The sequence below is a fragment of the Erpetoichthys calabaricus genome, chromosome 3 (assembly GCF_900747795.2).
Source record: "Erpetoichthys calabaricus chromosome 3, fErpCal1.3, whole genome shotgun sequence".
In the NCBI taxonomy this organism is placed as follows: Eukaryota; Metazoa; Chordata; class Cladistia; order Polypteriformes; family Polypteridae; genus Erpetoichthys; species Erpetoichthys calabaricus.
Window position 1 is genome coordinate 148,571,930 of NC_041396.2, and position 17,931 is coordinate 148,589,860.

Sequence of the window (17,931 nt, forward strand, 5' to 3'; positions counted from 1 at the left end):
GGAGCAGTTTGGCTATTCCATGCAGCATTATATTGTTATAGAATAATTACAATCAAGGGCCTTAAATATGTAAACGATATGCAATTGATGTCTGTGTATTTGATAAATCCCACGTCATGGATGCTAATCTAAAAAATAAAGGGACACCACACAGAAACAGTAGCACTGCTTTGGTGCTGGGTCCTGCCCGTTTACAAAACCAAACAGAAATTTGAGTACGCCTGGTGTGAGGCTGCCATGAAAATGTGTTTGGCTTTACACCAAGTTTAGTTTTTATACATCTTGAAGTGTGTTTGGAAACGGACGTACACAACGTTTTTGTGTGTACTCACAGTTTATACATGAGGCCCTTTGCCTTTGCTAGGTACTATTTCCATCAAGGGGCTTTCTTCTGCTGCTTCAGCTGTCCCAGCGCTTTTGGGACCTATGGCCCTGTGGTTGCAATCCTGGTTTTGGGTCTCTATCATCTGACCTGCTTGAGCAGTACGAGGTTGTTGGTCTGTCTGTTTGTCTGTCTCGTACATTTCATCTAACCCAAAAGTTTGTGTATTGCCCTACATGACATCACCTTCTCCCTTCAGATACACTTTCAGAGGATTTTCTTATTGTCATTATTCGTTCTTGTCATTACCTCTTGATCTGTCCTAGAAGGCCCATCTCACTGCATCATAGTCAAGAAGGAAGCTTTCCAATGCTTATAGGTTGCTAGCAGGTAGGATGACTATCCGGCTACTCTTGTGGCAGTTTTTTCCACTGTCATCTAGTCTTTACATGTATTTGAACAGCATTAATGAGCCTATATAGTTACACGATTTTTTTTAAGGGGGGGGGGTACCGCGAAATTTATTTTCGGGCATTTTTGTTGTCATTTCATGTTTTTAATTAATAGTGGATCTATTTTATAGATCTGTTTTTATAGAAGCAGAATTAAATATCAACTCCATTAATTATATACCATGCGGCATGCACAGGAATCATGAAAATTTAATGGAAACATGATTGATTTACATTGTTCTATATTACACAAACTTGTCACAGAAATAATTTAGTAAGCTGTGCAACTTTGCTTCAAAACATTTTAAGAGATAAAAATAAGTCAACATTTTTTTTATAGTTATAACATGCCAATTAGATAAGTGCAGACAAGATTTGTGCTTCATCCTGAAATGACACTGAGTGAATAAAAAGAACATATGGGAGCACAGTGCATGTTTTGGGATGTCAACATTTGCAGGAGAGTGGAAAAAAATCAAAAAACAAAAATGGAAACCAATCAGTGGACAGAAAGAACGAAAAGATAAGAAAGTGAAAAGGCAGTCAGTGAGATTAGCAGAAGAACCGATGAAAGGGATTTAATAGGTTGTTTTTTTGGTGGCATCTTCCGTAGTTCTATCAGACTGAGTACAGGCTACAGGATAAGAAAATAAAAAGACTATTGGAATTAAATATATGCAGAAGTCCAGCTTGTCTAATCCTTCATTGAAGTGTTCATTACAGTATTAATTCACTTGGTATTGAAATTTTATTCCAAAAAGCAGACAACTGGTACTCAATGAGCCATCTACCAAAATAAAGTATGAATATGTGTGTATTGGCTACAGTTTTTAGCACCATCTTGATGTAGAAACAGTTTTGAAACACTGCCACACGTAGTCCTCTGCATTAGTATGGAAAAATATTTTGCACATTGGCAGAATAATCTAATAAAGCTGAAGTGTTACTTAAAGATGCTTGAATGTGTCTACTGGCAATCAGTGCCAAATATGCACTCATGCTTTGCAGTTTACCAAATTGTGTACAATACTGATGCTAAACATAAAAAGATTGCTAAATGTTCTAAATAGGTGATGTTGTGTTTGGGATTTTTGTGTGTTATTTTTGTCTGTTTTGAAAGCCAGTATTTAATATACAGTAATATATCTGGTTTGTAACCAAGTTTTCAGGTTAATTTTGTGATAAGGTCTGATTTCATGCTCTGATACCAGTAGAGGCTGTTGATTTACTGTTGTTCGGACATTTACATTCTTAATTCTGACCCATGCTCTACTGTTTTAACCAATAAATTTTGGCAGTCTCGAATTAAGTACTATGAGAATGTTATATTTGCAACATTTCTGATGAAAGCATTTGGGTCCTGTGTTCTCCAGTAGAGGGTGCTACAGCACTTTAAACACAATGAACATGCAGTATTCTAGTTTATGTAAAATTATAAAAAGGACAAAAACAGTTTTAATGATCTCTGAGAAGCTATAATTGCTGCTCATTATTTTAGGGCGGCCTATAAGGAATTTATAAACTATTGGTAAGTTTCAATCACTAGACAGTGTGAAGGATTATTTATAATTAGAAAATGTTCAAACCTGTTGCCAGCATTCTCAGAATTGAGCATCATAGGTAATTTTCCCAAAGATCTGACTGTATATGATATTCAGATTAATCGCAGGACCCAAAAACTACATTCAGGCTTCTGGCAGTGTAATACATGTTACTCTTTATGGCTGTACTTTCAGAAAAAGACTGAGCAATTATAACTTTTGTGGAAGAGAAGCCAGGGGAAAAGCCTCTTCTCTCCAAACACAATGTGAAAGTGCAGCTTTACTTTGCAAGGCTGTATCAGAATGAACCACAAGATTTTTGGAGCAATGTCCTCTGGACAGATCACACCAAAGAGGAGCTGTTTAGCCATTATGCAAAATGCCATATTTGATGGTAATTAGCATAAGATCCTCCTACCAGCTGTCAAGCACAGTGGTGAAGGATTGATAATATTGGGGTTGGTTTGCAGACACAGGACTTGTATATCGAAAAGTGTCCAAGAGTATTTCAAGGGATAATTTGAGGCCATCTGTCTTGACAGCTAATACCTTCCAAAATTAAATGGAGCATGACAGTTCTCTTAAACACACCAATACCTGTAACATTTAAAGAAGCAACATTTTGGAAATGGATAGGTCAAGGTCCTCTGCATTCTTCCCAGTTGATTGTGGGGTTCGTCAGGGGTGTGTTCTTGCTCCTTACCTGTTCAATGCTTGCATGGATTAGTGTTGGACAGGGTTGTGAGGTTCAGCAGCTGTGGTTATCTTTTAGTGAAGAAAGATTTACAGATCTTGACTTTGCCAGTGATGCTGTGATCTTCAAAGAGTCAATGGAAGTTCTGATCGGGGCTCTTGAGAGTCTGAGTGTCTGAGCTTGTGAGTCCTCTGGATAAAAACTAAGATCCAGGCCTTTAATGACCTCTTGGGCGCAGCCATCAACAGTGTGTTAGTCTGTGGAGCGAGTGTTGACCACGTTGAGATGTTTACTTACTTTGTCAGCGACATTCATGTTTCTGGTGACTCTTTCTGTGAAGTCTGTGGACAGATTGGGAGAACATGGGGGGTCAAGAGGTTTCTGGAAAGGGGTGTGCGGCGCTCCCAATATCTTTGCAAAAGGACAAAGGTCTGAGTCTTTAGAGTCCTGGTGCTTCCTATTTTACTATACTGTATGGTTGTGAGACATGGACACTGTCAAGTGATCTGAGAGAAAGACTGGACTCTTTTGGTACTATGTCTCTTCGGAGAATTCTTGGGTTCTGCTGGTTTGACTTTGTGTTGAGTGAGCGGTTGTTCATGGAGTCCTGAATGAGGCACATTACCTGCATTGTGAGAGAGTGTTGGTTTTGACACTACGGCCATGTGACGCAATTCCCCAAGGGTAATCTGGCCTGTAGGATACTCATCGCTGAGGACCTGAGCTGCTGGACCAGGCCACAGGGACACCCACGTAGCACCTGGCTGCTACAGATAGATGGGCATTTCCGGAGGGTGGAACTGGACCACGCGTCTGCCTGGGGGCTTGCCAACTGAGATCCTTGAGTTGTTTCGTTGTGTGGTGGGTTGAGCAACATGCTGTACCAGTGCTTGCTCCACCACCTGAACTGACCTGGTCAAGGTCCACTCCTAAATAACATTTCAATGCAGTGGGCCCTAGGAGAGAGATGTGTATAAACAAATGCCCTTAAAACATTAATGAAATGAGGCAGTGAGGAGGAATTAGCCAGTACTGATAAATTCATACAAAAGAAGTGATTGTTAAAGGTGGTTCTATAGGCCCGTAAATCGCGCGGTGCAGTACTTATTTGCACATACAGAAGGGTATCTTGTATTTTTGTTACTTAAAGAATTTAATTATAAAAATGACAAAATAAAATCTGTTATGTGTACTTTGTCATCTGAAACTAGATTTATTTTTTTTAGATTAAATTGAGAGGGGGAATGGTCATTGCTGTTGTTCAAATCCCTATAATTTTAGTGCAGACTTACAAGCTTCAGATGTTGTGATTAACCTTCAGTGGCCATTTATATATGTATCCACCTACAGAGATTGGGTACTTACTCAAAGAAAGCAATCCAGTAAAACGTAAACTTATCGCCAGTGTAGTAGTGCTTATTGCTTGTGTGGTGCCAGCTATCTGTAGTGTTCGTTGTGTAACACAATCATTGTGCCTGTGTTTCTTGGTGTTTTTTACACTGTCAAAAAGGCACATTTTTTAGAAAGAATTGACATCTTTTACTTAACACGCTTACTTTCACTGTACCTTACCTGTACATAGGATTTTTAGCAGAAACATTAAAATTGATGGAAAATTAAGGGAACACTGTGATTAATCATCACAGTCTAACACTAAGTCAGCAGAGCTTTATAGATATCAATCTGTCCAATTAGAAAGCACCTGCTTTAGTGCAGGAAGGACCTGCTTTAGTGAAAATGAAAGTGACAACAGGTGCACTGGAGAGGCAACAGCAAGACACTCCGCAAAAGGGAATGGTTTTGCAGGTGGTGGCCACAGACAGTTGCTCTTTCTTTATCCTTCCTGACTGATTCTTCTTTAGCTGTCACAAGAAGGTCTCAAGAGCATGGAGGAGATACCAGGAGATGGGCTGTTACATGAACAATATGAGAAAGAGAAGAGTGAATAAAACTGAATGCAACTAAATGTATAAGTGTTGATTTGCTTTTAGTTTAGAGTGAAAGTATCTAAGATAAAAGAAGAGTAGCCCTCAGTGTATTTACAGTAAGCAATATATGGATGTAATAAACAGAAAGAACTTATGCAAGTCTTCCACCAGTGTTGTTTTCTTAAACTGTTACACAGTGAACTGTCATAACAAACCATTGATGCTGTATTGTACTGGCCCAGCACTGTTTCAGTCATGGAATGGCCAAATGGGGGAGGCAGCTTGATGGAAGAGGTTTCCAGGACTCTAAATATATCCAAATCTTATGTGATATCATTTACTGTTAAATTCTGCTCCGTACTTTTAAAATTTTTATTTTTATACTGTATTGAGGATTTGTTCTGTTCTGTGTATTGTATTGTATTGTATTGACTTGACCCCCTTCTTTTTGACACCCACTGCACGCCCAACCTACCTGGAAAGGGGTCTCTCTTTGAACTGCCTTTCCCAAGGTTTCTCCCATTTTTCCCTACAAGGTTTTTTTGGGAGTTTTTCCCTGTCTTCTTAGAGAGTCAAGGCTGGGGGGCTGTCAAGAGGCAGGGCCTGTTAAAGCCCATTGCGGCACTTCTTGTGTGATTTTGGGCTATACAAAAATAAATTGTACTGTATTGTATTGTATTGTGCAGTTCCCACAATGAATATACTGCAAGAACAATTGAATATTTTTGCTGATTAGATTGTATTTTTTTAAGTTTACCTAGACCAATTTCAGTGGTTTCGAAATATGAATGTAAATGTTTTTATTTTTAATTAAAGTGAATTTGGTAAATTTGTTGCCTTTATCATGTGACCAGGATGTGGAGTAATCTTTTTTTAGTTTAGTCTATGTTAAAGGCTCACTGCCATGTTCACCACAACTTCAAAAGGAAAACATGACTCTGTGGCAGAACAACTAAGGTTCTATGATTTCCTTTCTGAACTAAGGGTACTCCTAGACTTGATTCAGCCATTGGCACAGAGGTTGGTTCAGATGGTCTAGTTAGAGCAAGTGATCCAGAGGGGGTATCAGAGAGTATTCAGATCCAGGAGTTCTAAGGAGAGAGAGTTCTAAGGAGAGATCTGCCTACTATAATGAGTGAGCTCCCTACAACTAAGGTGGGGGGGACTTAACTGTCAACTCCAGAAACGGTGAAGAGAAACATGCACCTTCATTTTGAGGGATGGTATAGGTTCTGCTAATTGGATCAGAGTTACATTCCAAGTATGGGTCAATGACTGCTTATAGCTGCATGATTGTGTCCATCAGAATGAGAAAGATATTATCCTTCATGGCATCTCTTGGTATGCATGAAATGTAGCTTATATTTGATAAATATCTTAGGTTAGAAGGTGAATTTCAGAAAGCAAGGGGACTAGATAGTGGCTTATGGTAGCCAAAGAACAGCTCAGTCACATGAATAAGTGTCCTTCCAGAATTTATTTGGAGATGGTCATCAGGTATTTTGCATCTCTGTCTTTTTTTTTTTCCTTTAGCTGAGAAAGCTTTGTGCCTAACAAAATGGCATTATACTTCTTTTATCCTACAATTATCCTAGTTTTACTCTGTTTTTCAATTAAATTGTGCCTATTATATAACATTGTGTATTAGATTGAAATTGGTTTAAACCTATCTATAGTACGTGCAGTAGTTTGACCTACTGTATTGCAAATATTTTTGTAAGGTTTTACAACAGCATTAGCTCTGTGGAAAGAACATGAGAATTATTGAACCCTGTAGGATTTAAGGATGTTAGTGTAGAAACTGGAGAATTTTCAGAGGTCAAATATATTGACTGTGTGTGATTAATACAGCTGTGTACAAAATACATAAGAAACATTACAATTACAACTCAAGTTTAAATATTTTTTAAGGTGATATAAAACTATTTGAAGACCCTGATCTTGGAGGGACTGTGAAGCTTGGCGATTCACTTTTACTCCCAAGTGCTTGTACAGTTGTAAACACTAATTTGAACATGGAGTTCGGTGAGGAAACCGAAGAACTTTTCAGGTAATTTAAACAATCAGCATACAATTTCTGAATGTCAGTTCCACTTTGATTCCATTTAGGAAATATTTACCATACTGTATTTTTTATCAAGTGTATTACTTTTATATGCTAAATAACATAATAATATCATATAATATAATAGTAATATATAGAGTGTGAGCTCTCCAAAAGCAAAGATGATTTTTCCAGATAGGAGATCTTTTGATGTGATTCACAGGCCAAGCCACTGGCAAAAACAATAGTAGCATCGTGAAGGAAACCTGTAACAGCCATCCAGCAAAAGGAAAGATCTTGAGTTGACTCAGCATCAAAAGAAATAAATAATAAATTTAGGGTTCTGAAGCAAAGATGTATTACATTTCCATCTGTGCCCAGGAGACCATAGAGGGCAAAAACGTGTAACAAAGCACACTTATTATCAAAGATGCAGGACAAGAGCAGACTAGCAGAAGGTAGAGAGTGAGAAACAAAAACATAATTGTAGCGAGACTGAGACATAAAGCAGTGAGAGATAAAAACCAGTAATCTATAACAGAAGGGTTAATTAAACAATATAAATCAACCAGATTAAGATCGACAACAAATTTGCACAAAGTGCGAGTTGAAGAAAGGAGCCAATGTCTCAGGAGAGGAGATTTATCCAGGACTAGGTCAAGCACAGCATTGGCATCTGTGCCAAAAGGAAACTAATAGTCATGGTGTGTAAGAACCTGACTAGCCAAATCCTGAAAGAAGGTGCAGTTTAAGGGGGTGGGAGCATACATGGCAATAAATCCATCTCAATTAAGAAAGCGAGATCAATGTGGTGTTTATGTAAAAAGTCAGTCACATAGGTGTTGACAAGGCTGTAACGTTCCAAGAAGCCATATTCAAATTATACATGGACTGAAATAAAGAGAACAGTATAAGCAGAAATGAAGAGAAACAGAAAAATTTGCCAAAAGAGCCAATCATATCCCCGCGGCAACATACTTTTGCTGCTCACCCTCAAACTCAAAAAGCGTTCTCAATAAAACCCACCCTACATCAGAAAATGGCATAAAACCTGTAACCCTATGCTCCAGATAACCGCCTCCTCAGCCAAGCAAAATGTCTATGCTAAAAAACCTGGGAGATGTAGTACAAAGGCTTATAAGCAGATGCGTGTACAACCCAAGGATGCAAGGCATCGGAATTAACGTGCACATGGTGCCCATTACCAAACTGAAAGACTTCATGCACACGTTCAACCACTCTGCTCAGTAAAAGGATAAAGAAATATGAAACAGAAATTAATGCCCCTGCTTCAGGATCAGCAATTATGAAAAACATAAACTAAATACCAACACCCTGATGATCACTTTACAGCATTACCCTCCAAGGTTAAATCTTACTAACAATAATTACAAGAAATTAAAATAAAGTCACCAAAACATTGAGGAACAATCAGTCCTCGTAAAAATTCTTTGGCAAAATAAAAGTAATTGACAGCAGAACCTTAGCTATGTGAGCTTCACAATGGTCCCAATCGGGAAAGTTGTGGCGACAGTCCAGTAGAGAACTAAAGGATGCAGGCATCCAGCGAAGCGTCACAGATGAAAGGTGCCGAGCAATTCGAAGTCTTCTAAAACTCGGCTGGAGTGTTGTAGAATCTATGCTGACCTCCAAAAGAGGGCTTGAGTCATGTATTAAAGACCAATAAGGGAGTGACTCCTAATTCCTTCACCCTTCTGATCAGCGCATTTATTGCCTGCCTTGCTGTTTTAGCACTGAAGTCTTGATAAAAAATACATTTTATGTTCTTCAAAGGAGAGGTCCTGAAATTTTTTTTACCTTTTGAGTAACTGACAAAAGATCTTGATAATTGATGAACCGCATTATAATGGCGGGAGGGTGAGATGTATTATCCTGTACATTGTGCACCCTGTGTGCCCTCTTTATAACAGGCTCAAAGGAAGCCAAAGCAGGAAAAATGTTTGACCAGAGCTGATGAAGGAAAGTTCCTTCTCTAGCAATCCTTATGCCGAAAACCGATAAGTTTTTAAGATTATTACAGTGCTGTTGATTTTCCATTTTGCTAATCTTTTCCGACAACGACTCAACCTCCCCATTGATGCCAGCAATTTCTACAGTATGGTGGGGAGTCATTGCTTTCACAAAGGCAACATCCTTGTACATGAAGTCAGCCGTTAAGGTGTTCATATCATCCCGGAGCTCGATATGATTCTGCTGGATGATGCCATGTAAGGAGTTCACCTGGGGCCTTAAGTATAAACGGTGTGTACGCACAGAAATGTTGCGTAAGAATGTTTCCACATTCAAATCGCGATGTATAAAACCTACACTTGGTGTAAAGCCACGCACTTTTCCACAGTACCTCATAGCCTGTCGTACGTAAGTTCTCCGTTAGGTTTTGCAGACTGGTGGCACCCAGCGGCAAAGCAGTGCTGCTGTTCCTGTGTGGTTACCCTTTCTTAGATCCACATCCACAATGGCGGCTCAAGTGCTATTTGTAGAACTGTTTGTACTTGCAAGTTACCGTGAGGTAATTGTACTTATGATACAGTTATGATATTGCACATCCTCAGCCACTTTATAAAGTGTGTATTTACATATGATGATGATATCATTTGTAAATATCATATCATATCATCATAAGATGAAATGCAGCAAAATATGTTGATTATATTATACAGGTAAAATAACTTTAACTACACGGTGCCGCAGTGCTAGCGAGCTTGAGCTTCGTTCACGGTTTGTTCCTGCCTCACGCTGTTTTCATGCTGTGGCTGGCGCGACACTGGAAGGATAGATGGATAGAATAATTAAACATTACGAAGATATTTCGATGTTCCTCAAACGTTTTGAAGAATCGGCGTTCTAAGCTTACAGATGGCTTAACGTCTATTACAGAGCTGATTGTGTGGCGATTGGGTATTTGGAGAAAGAAAAGTAAGGACAGTAATTGGGGGTTAGTACGTTTGAAAAAGACAGAACTTCTCTAATAAAGCATTTCATTGAAGGTCGCGCATGGCGCAGCAAATGTCTTGCTGTAAGACATGAACAATCACTGCGCCACCATGTTCCCATGTTTAATAACATGCTTTAACTGATATCATCATGAAAATGATATCATGTATACTTCTCAGTATTTTAATTACTCAGAGAGCTGTAATATTACAAACGTAATGGATTCTGTGTCCTGTCGGAGGAAGAGCACGTAGTGATTCACGCACATAGAGCACATATAAGATCAAATACAAAACAAAGCATTTAACGTGCTACTTTAGTTACGATGGGATTTGAGAAACTAGTAAATTAAACAATTTTAAGATAAAGTTTATGATGTTCTACTTTAATGACAAAATAAACTACGTGATTAAAGTGAAAATTTCGAGATTAAAGTTGACATTTCGTGCTTTTTTCACACTGTGTGCCTTTTTTTTCACTGTACCCTAATAAGCTTTCATATGACACTCAGATGTTGGGCTACGAGTCGCCTTTTCACGCCGACTTTGATATGTGACAACTTTTTTATTTCGGGCACTGTGCAACTTTGTGAACTTGAACTTTCGAGTTTCTCTGACACGCTATGTCACTCGATCGACTTCCTTTTGTTGCTTATATAACTGTTTAAACCAACAAATAGTACGTTTTTCTTTGCCTCCATTTGGTATTCGATGAAATTCTTCTATTTTTCCTCATACTTTTGCCATTGCCTTTTCACAGAATGCTGGGCTTAAGGGCTATTTATATTGATTTGCATATTCAAAGAGGCATAATTCTGGGAGGAGTTGGGGCGGGACAGCAAGCGCGTGCACATGCGTTTATTTCCACACTAAGCGGGATTTATGTAGCGGAAGAACGCAAAAGTTGGCGAACGCACAGATTCCTGCATCTGGATTGTTAGGTGCGTAAGCACATTTCGGCTTTTGTGCTTACGTCATGTTATAGTGCGAATTCTACGCACGGCGTTATGCATGAGGCCCCTGGTCTTCAACAAATTTTTTCACCTCCTCAACAAACAAAGCCATGAAGGGAGAGATGCCATTCTCTTCTGGGATGTCTTCAGGTCTGAGTATCTTTTTATCCAAACTGCTAAGAGAGGAATGGGATCTTCTTTGTGAAGTAGCGATGAAGGGATGCACTAAGGTAAGCCAAGTGTTATATGTCGTTTTGAAAAAGTTTAGACGTCAAGGGCAATCAGTGGTGAGCAAAAGGTGGAACCGATGCAAGTAGAAGCAGAACTATGCAGCTATTAGCAGCGTGCATCACATGATTCCCCTGGCTCTTCATATAGTTGATAACTGAACTATATATATGATGTTGAAAAATTAGGATTAACACCTAATGACCAAAGGAATAGTATCTTCATTCAAACATCAAGGAAAGTGAAAAAACGTACATGTTTTTACTAAGGCACAGTAACTAAATTAAACTTTTACAATGCCATTTCCAGATCGTTACAGCTGTTTACAGGTCACACATGCTTAGCTATTCTCTTCTTTATAAATATAACAATAATAATAATAACATATTTATATAGTACTTTTTCCATGCTCAAAGATCTTTTCAGGTATTCAAATAAGTACAGTATATTATGAATGAGTATATTATGAATAAAAGCACAGAAGAACACAAACTAAAAACCACTGGATACAAACTGATATCAAACATTAAACACCAAATAAGCGAATAGTACAGAAAACCACAAACTTCTCAATTAGTATACGTGATGATAAATAGGAATAAATATACAAAATGCTAAAAGAATACCAGGGAACAAATAACATAATTTGTGATTCCATGTATCATTAGAAACACCTGAACAGAGAATATCAAGTGTAAAGTCAACATACTTTACAGATGCAGTTCCAAGGTTTGGATGCAGTAGAGCACAAGTTAATTTGAGGCCCAAGATTCCCAGGATCAGTGAACTGAAATGGATGCACAGGACTGTAGTCATATAAGAAATTACTGATGTCACCTGGTGCAAGGCCATTTATAGCTTGATAGGTAAACAACAGAATCTTATATTGAACCCTGGAACAGAGTAAGAAGTAAAAAACTTCCTAAATTTTATTTATATAGGCCAAATGAAAGAGGGAGGAATCAAAAATGGTGCCAAGGTTACTTTCAATAGGTAACAGCATGGTAATATCATTGCCAAGAATGAATGAAAAGGAGCTCAATTTCATAAGCTGGGATTTCGTATTGATGAGTCAGGTTTGTTTCGGTTTAAATTTAAAGGGTTGTACTTTACATCCAACATTTTGTTTCTTCAAAGTAAGTTCTGAGCAGGGAAATCTCTGATGTACATAATACTGAAATAGATATGAGTAATAAAAACACAAAACCTAGCCTAGTCCAAAGCTGCAAATAATATAGGCTTGGTGAAGAATAGTCAGTATAGAACAGTCATGTCAAACGTCTTGTCAGGTTTCAGATAGGGTTCCATCCCTGACTGGGATTCAAAGTTTTGACTCCTGTCTTTTTTTTGTTCATTTCTGTGCCATTTTTATGTTAATGTTGCTTTTGTTGATTATGTGCTTTATTCTTTGCTTTTGATCTTATCTTTGCCTGTGTTATGTTGCATGTGTTTTGTGAGTATCCCCAAAGAAGCAGGGACACCTGCCAATCACCACCAGGAACTGCCCTCCACCCTGTAAATCAGGAGGGTCTTTCACAGTTCTTGGTGGTTCATTTTGAACAAGCTAGGAACTTGGTGAGTTTACTCTTGTTTTATTGATTTATTAGACTTCCGGATTGTTGAACCTTGTTGCTCTATTTTAAATATATTTCTGTATTACTGTATTGAGACTTGTTTGCATTGGATTGCTCTAGTGTTTTTGGGCAATTCCTTTGTTTCTTTTGCTCCATGGAGCTTCTTTGTTATTGAAGATCATTTTGAGAATAAACTTTTTATAAAGATTTGGTGCTTGCCCTTATTACTAGTTGGTGTCCATTTGGTGCCCATTTTTGGAAGTGTTTGGGACTACGTTCCTTGGAATTTACTGGGATTTATGTACTTTGAAACTCCCAGTTCACAACACTTGTGTGACTGACACTAAGCTGGACCAAGCAAACTTACCAGTCAATTAGATACAATTTATCCTACTAAAGGCAGTGCCAAAGACAACCACCATGCTTTCCATTCTGAACAGTAGAATATTGTGACTAGAATTATCAAATGCTGCATTAAAGTGTAACAGAATTTGCCCAAAGTCTGCTACTTTAAGCAAACCGTTAGTTACTTTAAGTAGAACAGTTTCACAGCTATGCTGTGCACTAAAGGCAGGCCGAAAGGTTTCCATTATGTTATGCAGAGTCAAGTAATAGGTAATTTTGAAAGCCATAATACACTTGAGAATTTTAAATGGAAAAAGTTAAATGAGAGAGTAGCTGATACTTGTTATGATCAGTGTTGGAGTTGCAGAAGCAATTTTCAAAGTAGCTTGAACATAGCCTGAATTGGGGGATGTATTTATGTTAAATAGCCAGCACTCTAACATGTAGGCTGGTTTTGAGTGTGATGGGGAAAGGATCTAGCACACAATTACTAGGTCTCATTTTACAGAGTAGGTAGGCCATCGATAAATGGAGATGAAATTAATGAAAACTAAAACTATGAAAAAAGAGCTGGATTGAGAGGTAGACAGGGAAGAATATGATACACATTCATTATTTAGGTTTATAATAGTATTATGGAAAAAAGAAATGGGGTTTTTCACAATTTGAAGTGGAGTTAATAGTAGAGCTAGGTACAGGCTAAAGGAGCTTGCCAAAGAAAACAAAATTACCATTCCCATAATATACACTCTTGGCTGCAGTTAGTGTACCTCTATAAGCCTTATGATGGTCAAAGGAAGCTGAACCTTGCACAGTGAGAACCCAGTGAGGACAGTGTGAAAGATGCCCTGGACACAGACAGACACGACACCAGATGTCCACAACACACATGGTTTATTTTCATTTCCTGCACACGCAGTACACAAACCAGCACCATACACTCAGTTCTTATCTTTTACGTCTTTCTTTTCTTCACCGCCTCCACTCCTCTCTTGAAAGCTCCGTCCTCTTCCACCTCCCTGAATGGAGTGAGGTGGCCCCTTTTATAATGCACCCGGAAGTGCTCCCTGATGATCTCCATGCAGAACTTCCTGGTGTGTCAGAAGTGCTGCATGGGCATCCGGAAGCATTCTGGGTGTACCTGCTTCCTGGTTTGGCAGCACTTCCTGGTGTGGCGGAAGTGCTGTGGCCCAAGGGTCCCTAGTCCTTTGGGTGCCCCCTGGCGGTGGCCACGGATCCCCACAGGGTTGTGCCTTTCAGTTCCATGGCTTCCAAACAATCCAGGATGGCTGCCCTCTTGCGTCCTGGGGAAGGAATTACCCCTCTACCAGTCCCCTGTTTCTTCCGGCCTCCCAGTGGGGCAAGGTCAACGGCCATCCATCACAACAATGAGGGCAATCTTTTGATGCTCTCTTCAAGGTGCTGGCCAACTGTTTTCATAGTTTGTAGAATATATTTATAACATGACTCTCAAACAAGATCTCCCTGTGTTTTAAAATAATTGTTTTATCTAAAGTATCAAGCTATATTATAGTTGTCTAGAAGATTATTTCATGTTGATATTAAGGGGAAAGATAGAGTAAGATGTTAAAGGCAAGGTTTATTGATATTTGTGAAGTTTCAGAAAGAAATTTGACTAATACCAATATTCACTTACATACCACTACTTTAATTAAAATCACAGTAAAGCTTCATGAAATTAATCTTGTTTTTAACAATCATTTATATCACTATGCAGAAGACTCTGCTCTGCTGGGCCCGTGAGCAAGGCCCTTAACCTGCAATTGCTCCATCCTGGGTATGACGTTAATCTGCATCCATCCCTGCATGTAGGCCCTCCAATCTGCAGGGAAAAACTTGGGGGTTGGTGGCAGAATTGGCACTCCAGCCACCATAAAAAAACCTCACACTGTTCCACTCCATCTGAACTAGTGTGGTGCTGAGGTGTCACCCATTGCATGGCTGCACCCGGGTTCTAATCTGGATCCTGAGTTGGTTTGTCGTGTGGTGGGTGCGGCAATGCACTGTATCAGTGCGTGCTCCTAACCTCTATCTCTATCTATGCAGAAGACAGGAGCCAACAAGCTTTTAATTGGGTACAGTATCAAGTGCAGCGCAGGAAACAGCCTTGGACAGAGCTGTGCAGGGCCTGCAGACACAGGGCCAATTTGGAATCAGCAATTACCCAAATCTGCATGTCTATGAGAATGTGGCAGGAAAACCTACACTGACACAGCAATAACATTCAGACTCTATGTGGACAACAAACATCTGTGGGATTTAAACCCAAGACACAGAATGTACGAGATAGCAACACTAAGGACTGATTTTTTTTTTCAATTTCTACAATATTCCATGTGTAACTAATTTGCACAGCAATCTTTATGAAGCAGTTTTGTGTATGTATGTGTTTATCTGAATTTTAGTTTAGTTGAATATTTTTACTAATCCCATGTTGATTTAAAAAGAGGAAAACAGGTGAAAAAAAAAGTTAGAAACACTCTCTCAAGTCATTTGGAACCAATTTAGTAACTGGAGAAAAATAGCTAGAAAATGGGAGAAACAGAAGGAATAAGCAAACTCTACTATGCTGACTGAGTGTTAGTAAAATACAGTAATATATCTTTTAAAATGCAGCACATTTCCAAAAGAACAGAAATCTTAAATGCACAAATAAAATTCCTTAGCACATTCTGAGATAGTGAAATAGCGAGATGAACTGTGAACTGTTTTTACTGTAAGTACCCAAGACAGCCCAGATCATCAGTGACATTGTGATTGTTAGTTCTCACTTGTGCCTTCACCATCAGCCTAAATATTTTCTGCTCAAGCCCTTCCCTTAAGATCCCTTTTATCTCTGATTGCAACCTTGGATGATAATGAACACCATTGTCTGGTTCTACTTTTTAATTTGATTAGTCTAAATTTAAACTTGGGCAGCACGGTGGTGCAGTGGGTAGCGCTGCTGCCTCGCAGTTGGGTGATCTGGGGACCTGGGTTTGCTTCCCGGGTCCTCCCTGCGTGGAGTTTGCATGTTCTCCCCGTGTCTGCGTGGGTTTCCTCCGGGCGCTCCGGTTTCCTCCCACAGTCCAAAGACATGCAGGTTAGGTGGATTGGCGATTCTAAATTGGCCCTAGTGTGTGCTTGGTGTGTGGGTGTGTTTGTGTGTGTCCTGCGGTGGGTTGGCACCCTGCCCAGGATTGTTTCCTGCCTTGTGCCCTGTGTTGGCTGGGATTGGCTCCAGCAGACCCCCGTGATCCTGTGTTCGGATTCAGCGGGTTGGAAAATGGATGGATGGATGGATGGAAATTTAAACTTAAACAGACTGTGAAGTAATTGATTTCATGTGGATATACTAAGAGGAAACCCAAATTTATGTAATAAGGTAAAAATGGGTGTCCTATTCATATCAGATGTGATCTTGAGGGGAACACTATCACTGTTATTTCAGCTAAAACTTTCACCAGGATCATAGCATCATTATTTTATTTGTAGAATTGCTCTACATGATATACATTCTAATAGCTTTTATTTTATTTTGTAAATACAGTAATTGATGCTTGGCATAATATTTTGGGTAGGATTTTATTTTTTCTAGGTAGTAGTAGACTAGTAATAATGGAGCTTAATTCAAAATGTTTTACAAAGCTACACTAAATACTTTGTGTGCCTGCAACGTTACTGATTTGCAGGAAGGTTATACAGCCTGAAATTTCAGAGAGTCTAAAAGGTTTATTAAGTTTTTTTATGCAGATTGTATCAGAGTTTTTATACAAAACAAGCTGAGATCAGTAATAGAAAAAAGACAATTTGTTCCATTGTCAAAACCAAAACAAAACTCTAATCTCGAACCTTTAACAAAACACACTTGCTAAATGTTTACGGTGGTTTATCTTGGATGACCAGGAAGTATACTGTGCTGATCTTTACAGTGTCTCGGAAGTAATGTCACACACTACACACATTTAGCCTATTTTCTGACTAAAGTGGTGACAATTGCACCACAAATTAGTAGCACCTGTGATAAAGAAAATGGTGTCAGAAAAAGACATGTTTTTTTGAATGAATAAAGGACAATTGGGTTGTTAGTAAATTGACGTCACCTTGTATTTACTGGTGTACAAAGCAAGGAATATAAAGAAGTACTGCAGGATTTCATTTCTATTGCAGACCAAGCTAGTGTGTGTTGATCTATTTGTGTCAATGTCCAGGTTTTTATAGCTTGTATATTTGCCACCCAGTAATAAAATTAAAAATTAGGTAGAATCATGCCACCTACTTATTTAGGTTGTTGTAAGGTCGACCTTTGGATGCTTAGATATTTTCAATTTCAAATAAATTAAGTTATGATTGCATCTAATTTCTTAAAAATGATTTGTTATCTATATGGGGATGTTTTGAAATAGAAACAGAAGCTTAGGGAGGATAATTCTTCCTGGTAAAGTAAGATGAAGGGTAGACCATCTATGCATGTCTTGTTTAAGTTTTTCTAAGCAGACAGCAACATTTTGTTGAAAAAGAGCTCTGTATTTACTTGTGATGTTTACCCCTAAGTATTTAAACTGATCTGCAATAATAAAAGTGAAGGTGTCCAATCTAATGTTGTTTGTTAGAGATTTCACTGGAAAAAGCACACTTTTGTTCAAATTAATTTTGAGTCCAGATATCTTTTGAAATTCTGCTAGTGCAGTTAGGGCTGTAGGCACAGAAATTTGTGAGTCTGATATATACAATACCATATCATCTGCATATAATGATATTTTCTGTTCAAGTTCTTTCTAATTCCATACTTAAGACCATATTCCTTCTTCTCACCAGTACATCATTGCTACTTAACAATTGATTATTTCTTTATAGATAACAATTTCTTGCCCACGATCAAAACTTGCAAGTATG

The 17,931-nt window shown here is 38.6% G+C and overlaps 1 protein-coding gene across 1 annotated transcript in view; it reads left to right on the plus strand.

Annotated features, from left to right (window-relative positions):
• hs1bp3 (HCLS1 binding protein 3) overlaps positions 1 to 17,931 on the plus strand; it is a 58,807-nt gene that overhangs the window by 34,062 nt on the left and 6,814 nt on the right. Inside the window, exon 6 of the mRNA XM_028797389.2 lies at positions 6,849 to 6,987. Within this exon, the coding sequence (XP_028653222.1) occupies positions 6,849 to 6,987 (139 nt within the window). The remainder of the gene's footprint in view (positions 1 to 6,848; positions 6,988 to 17,931) is intronic.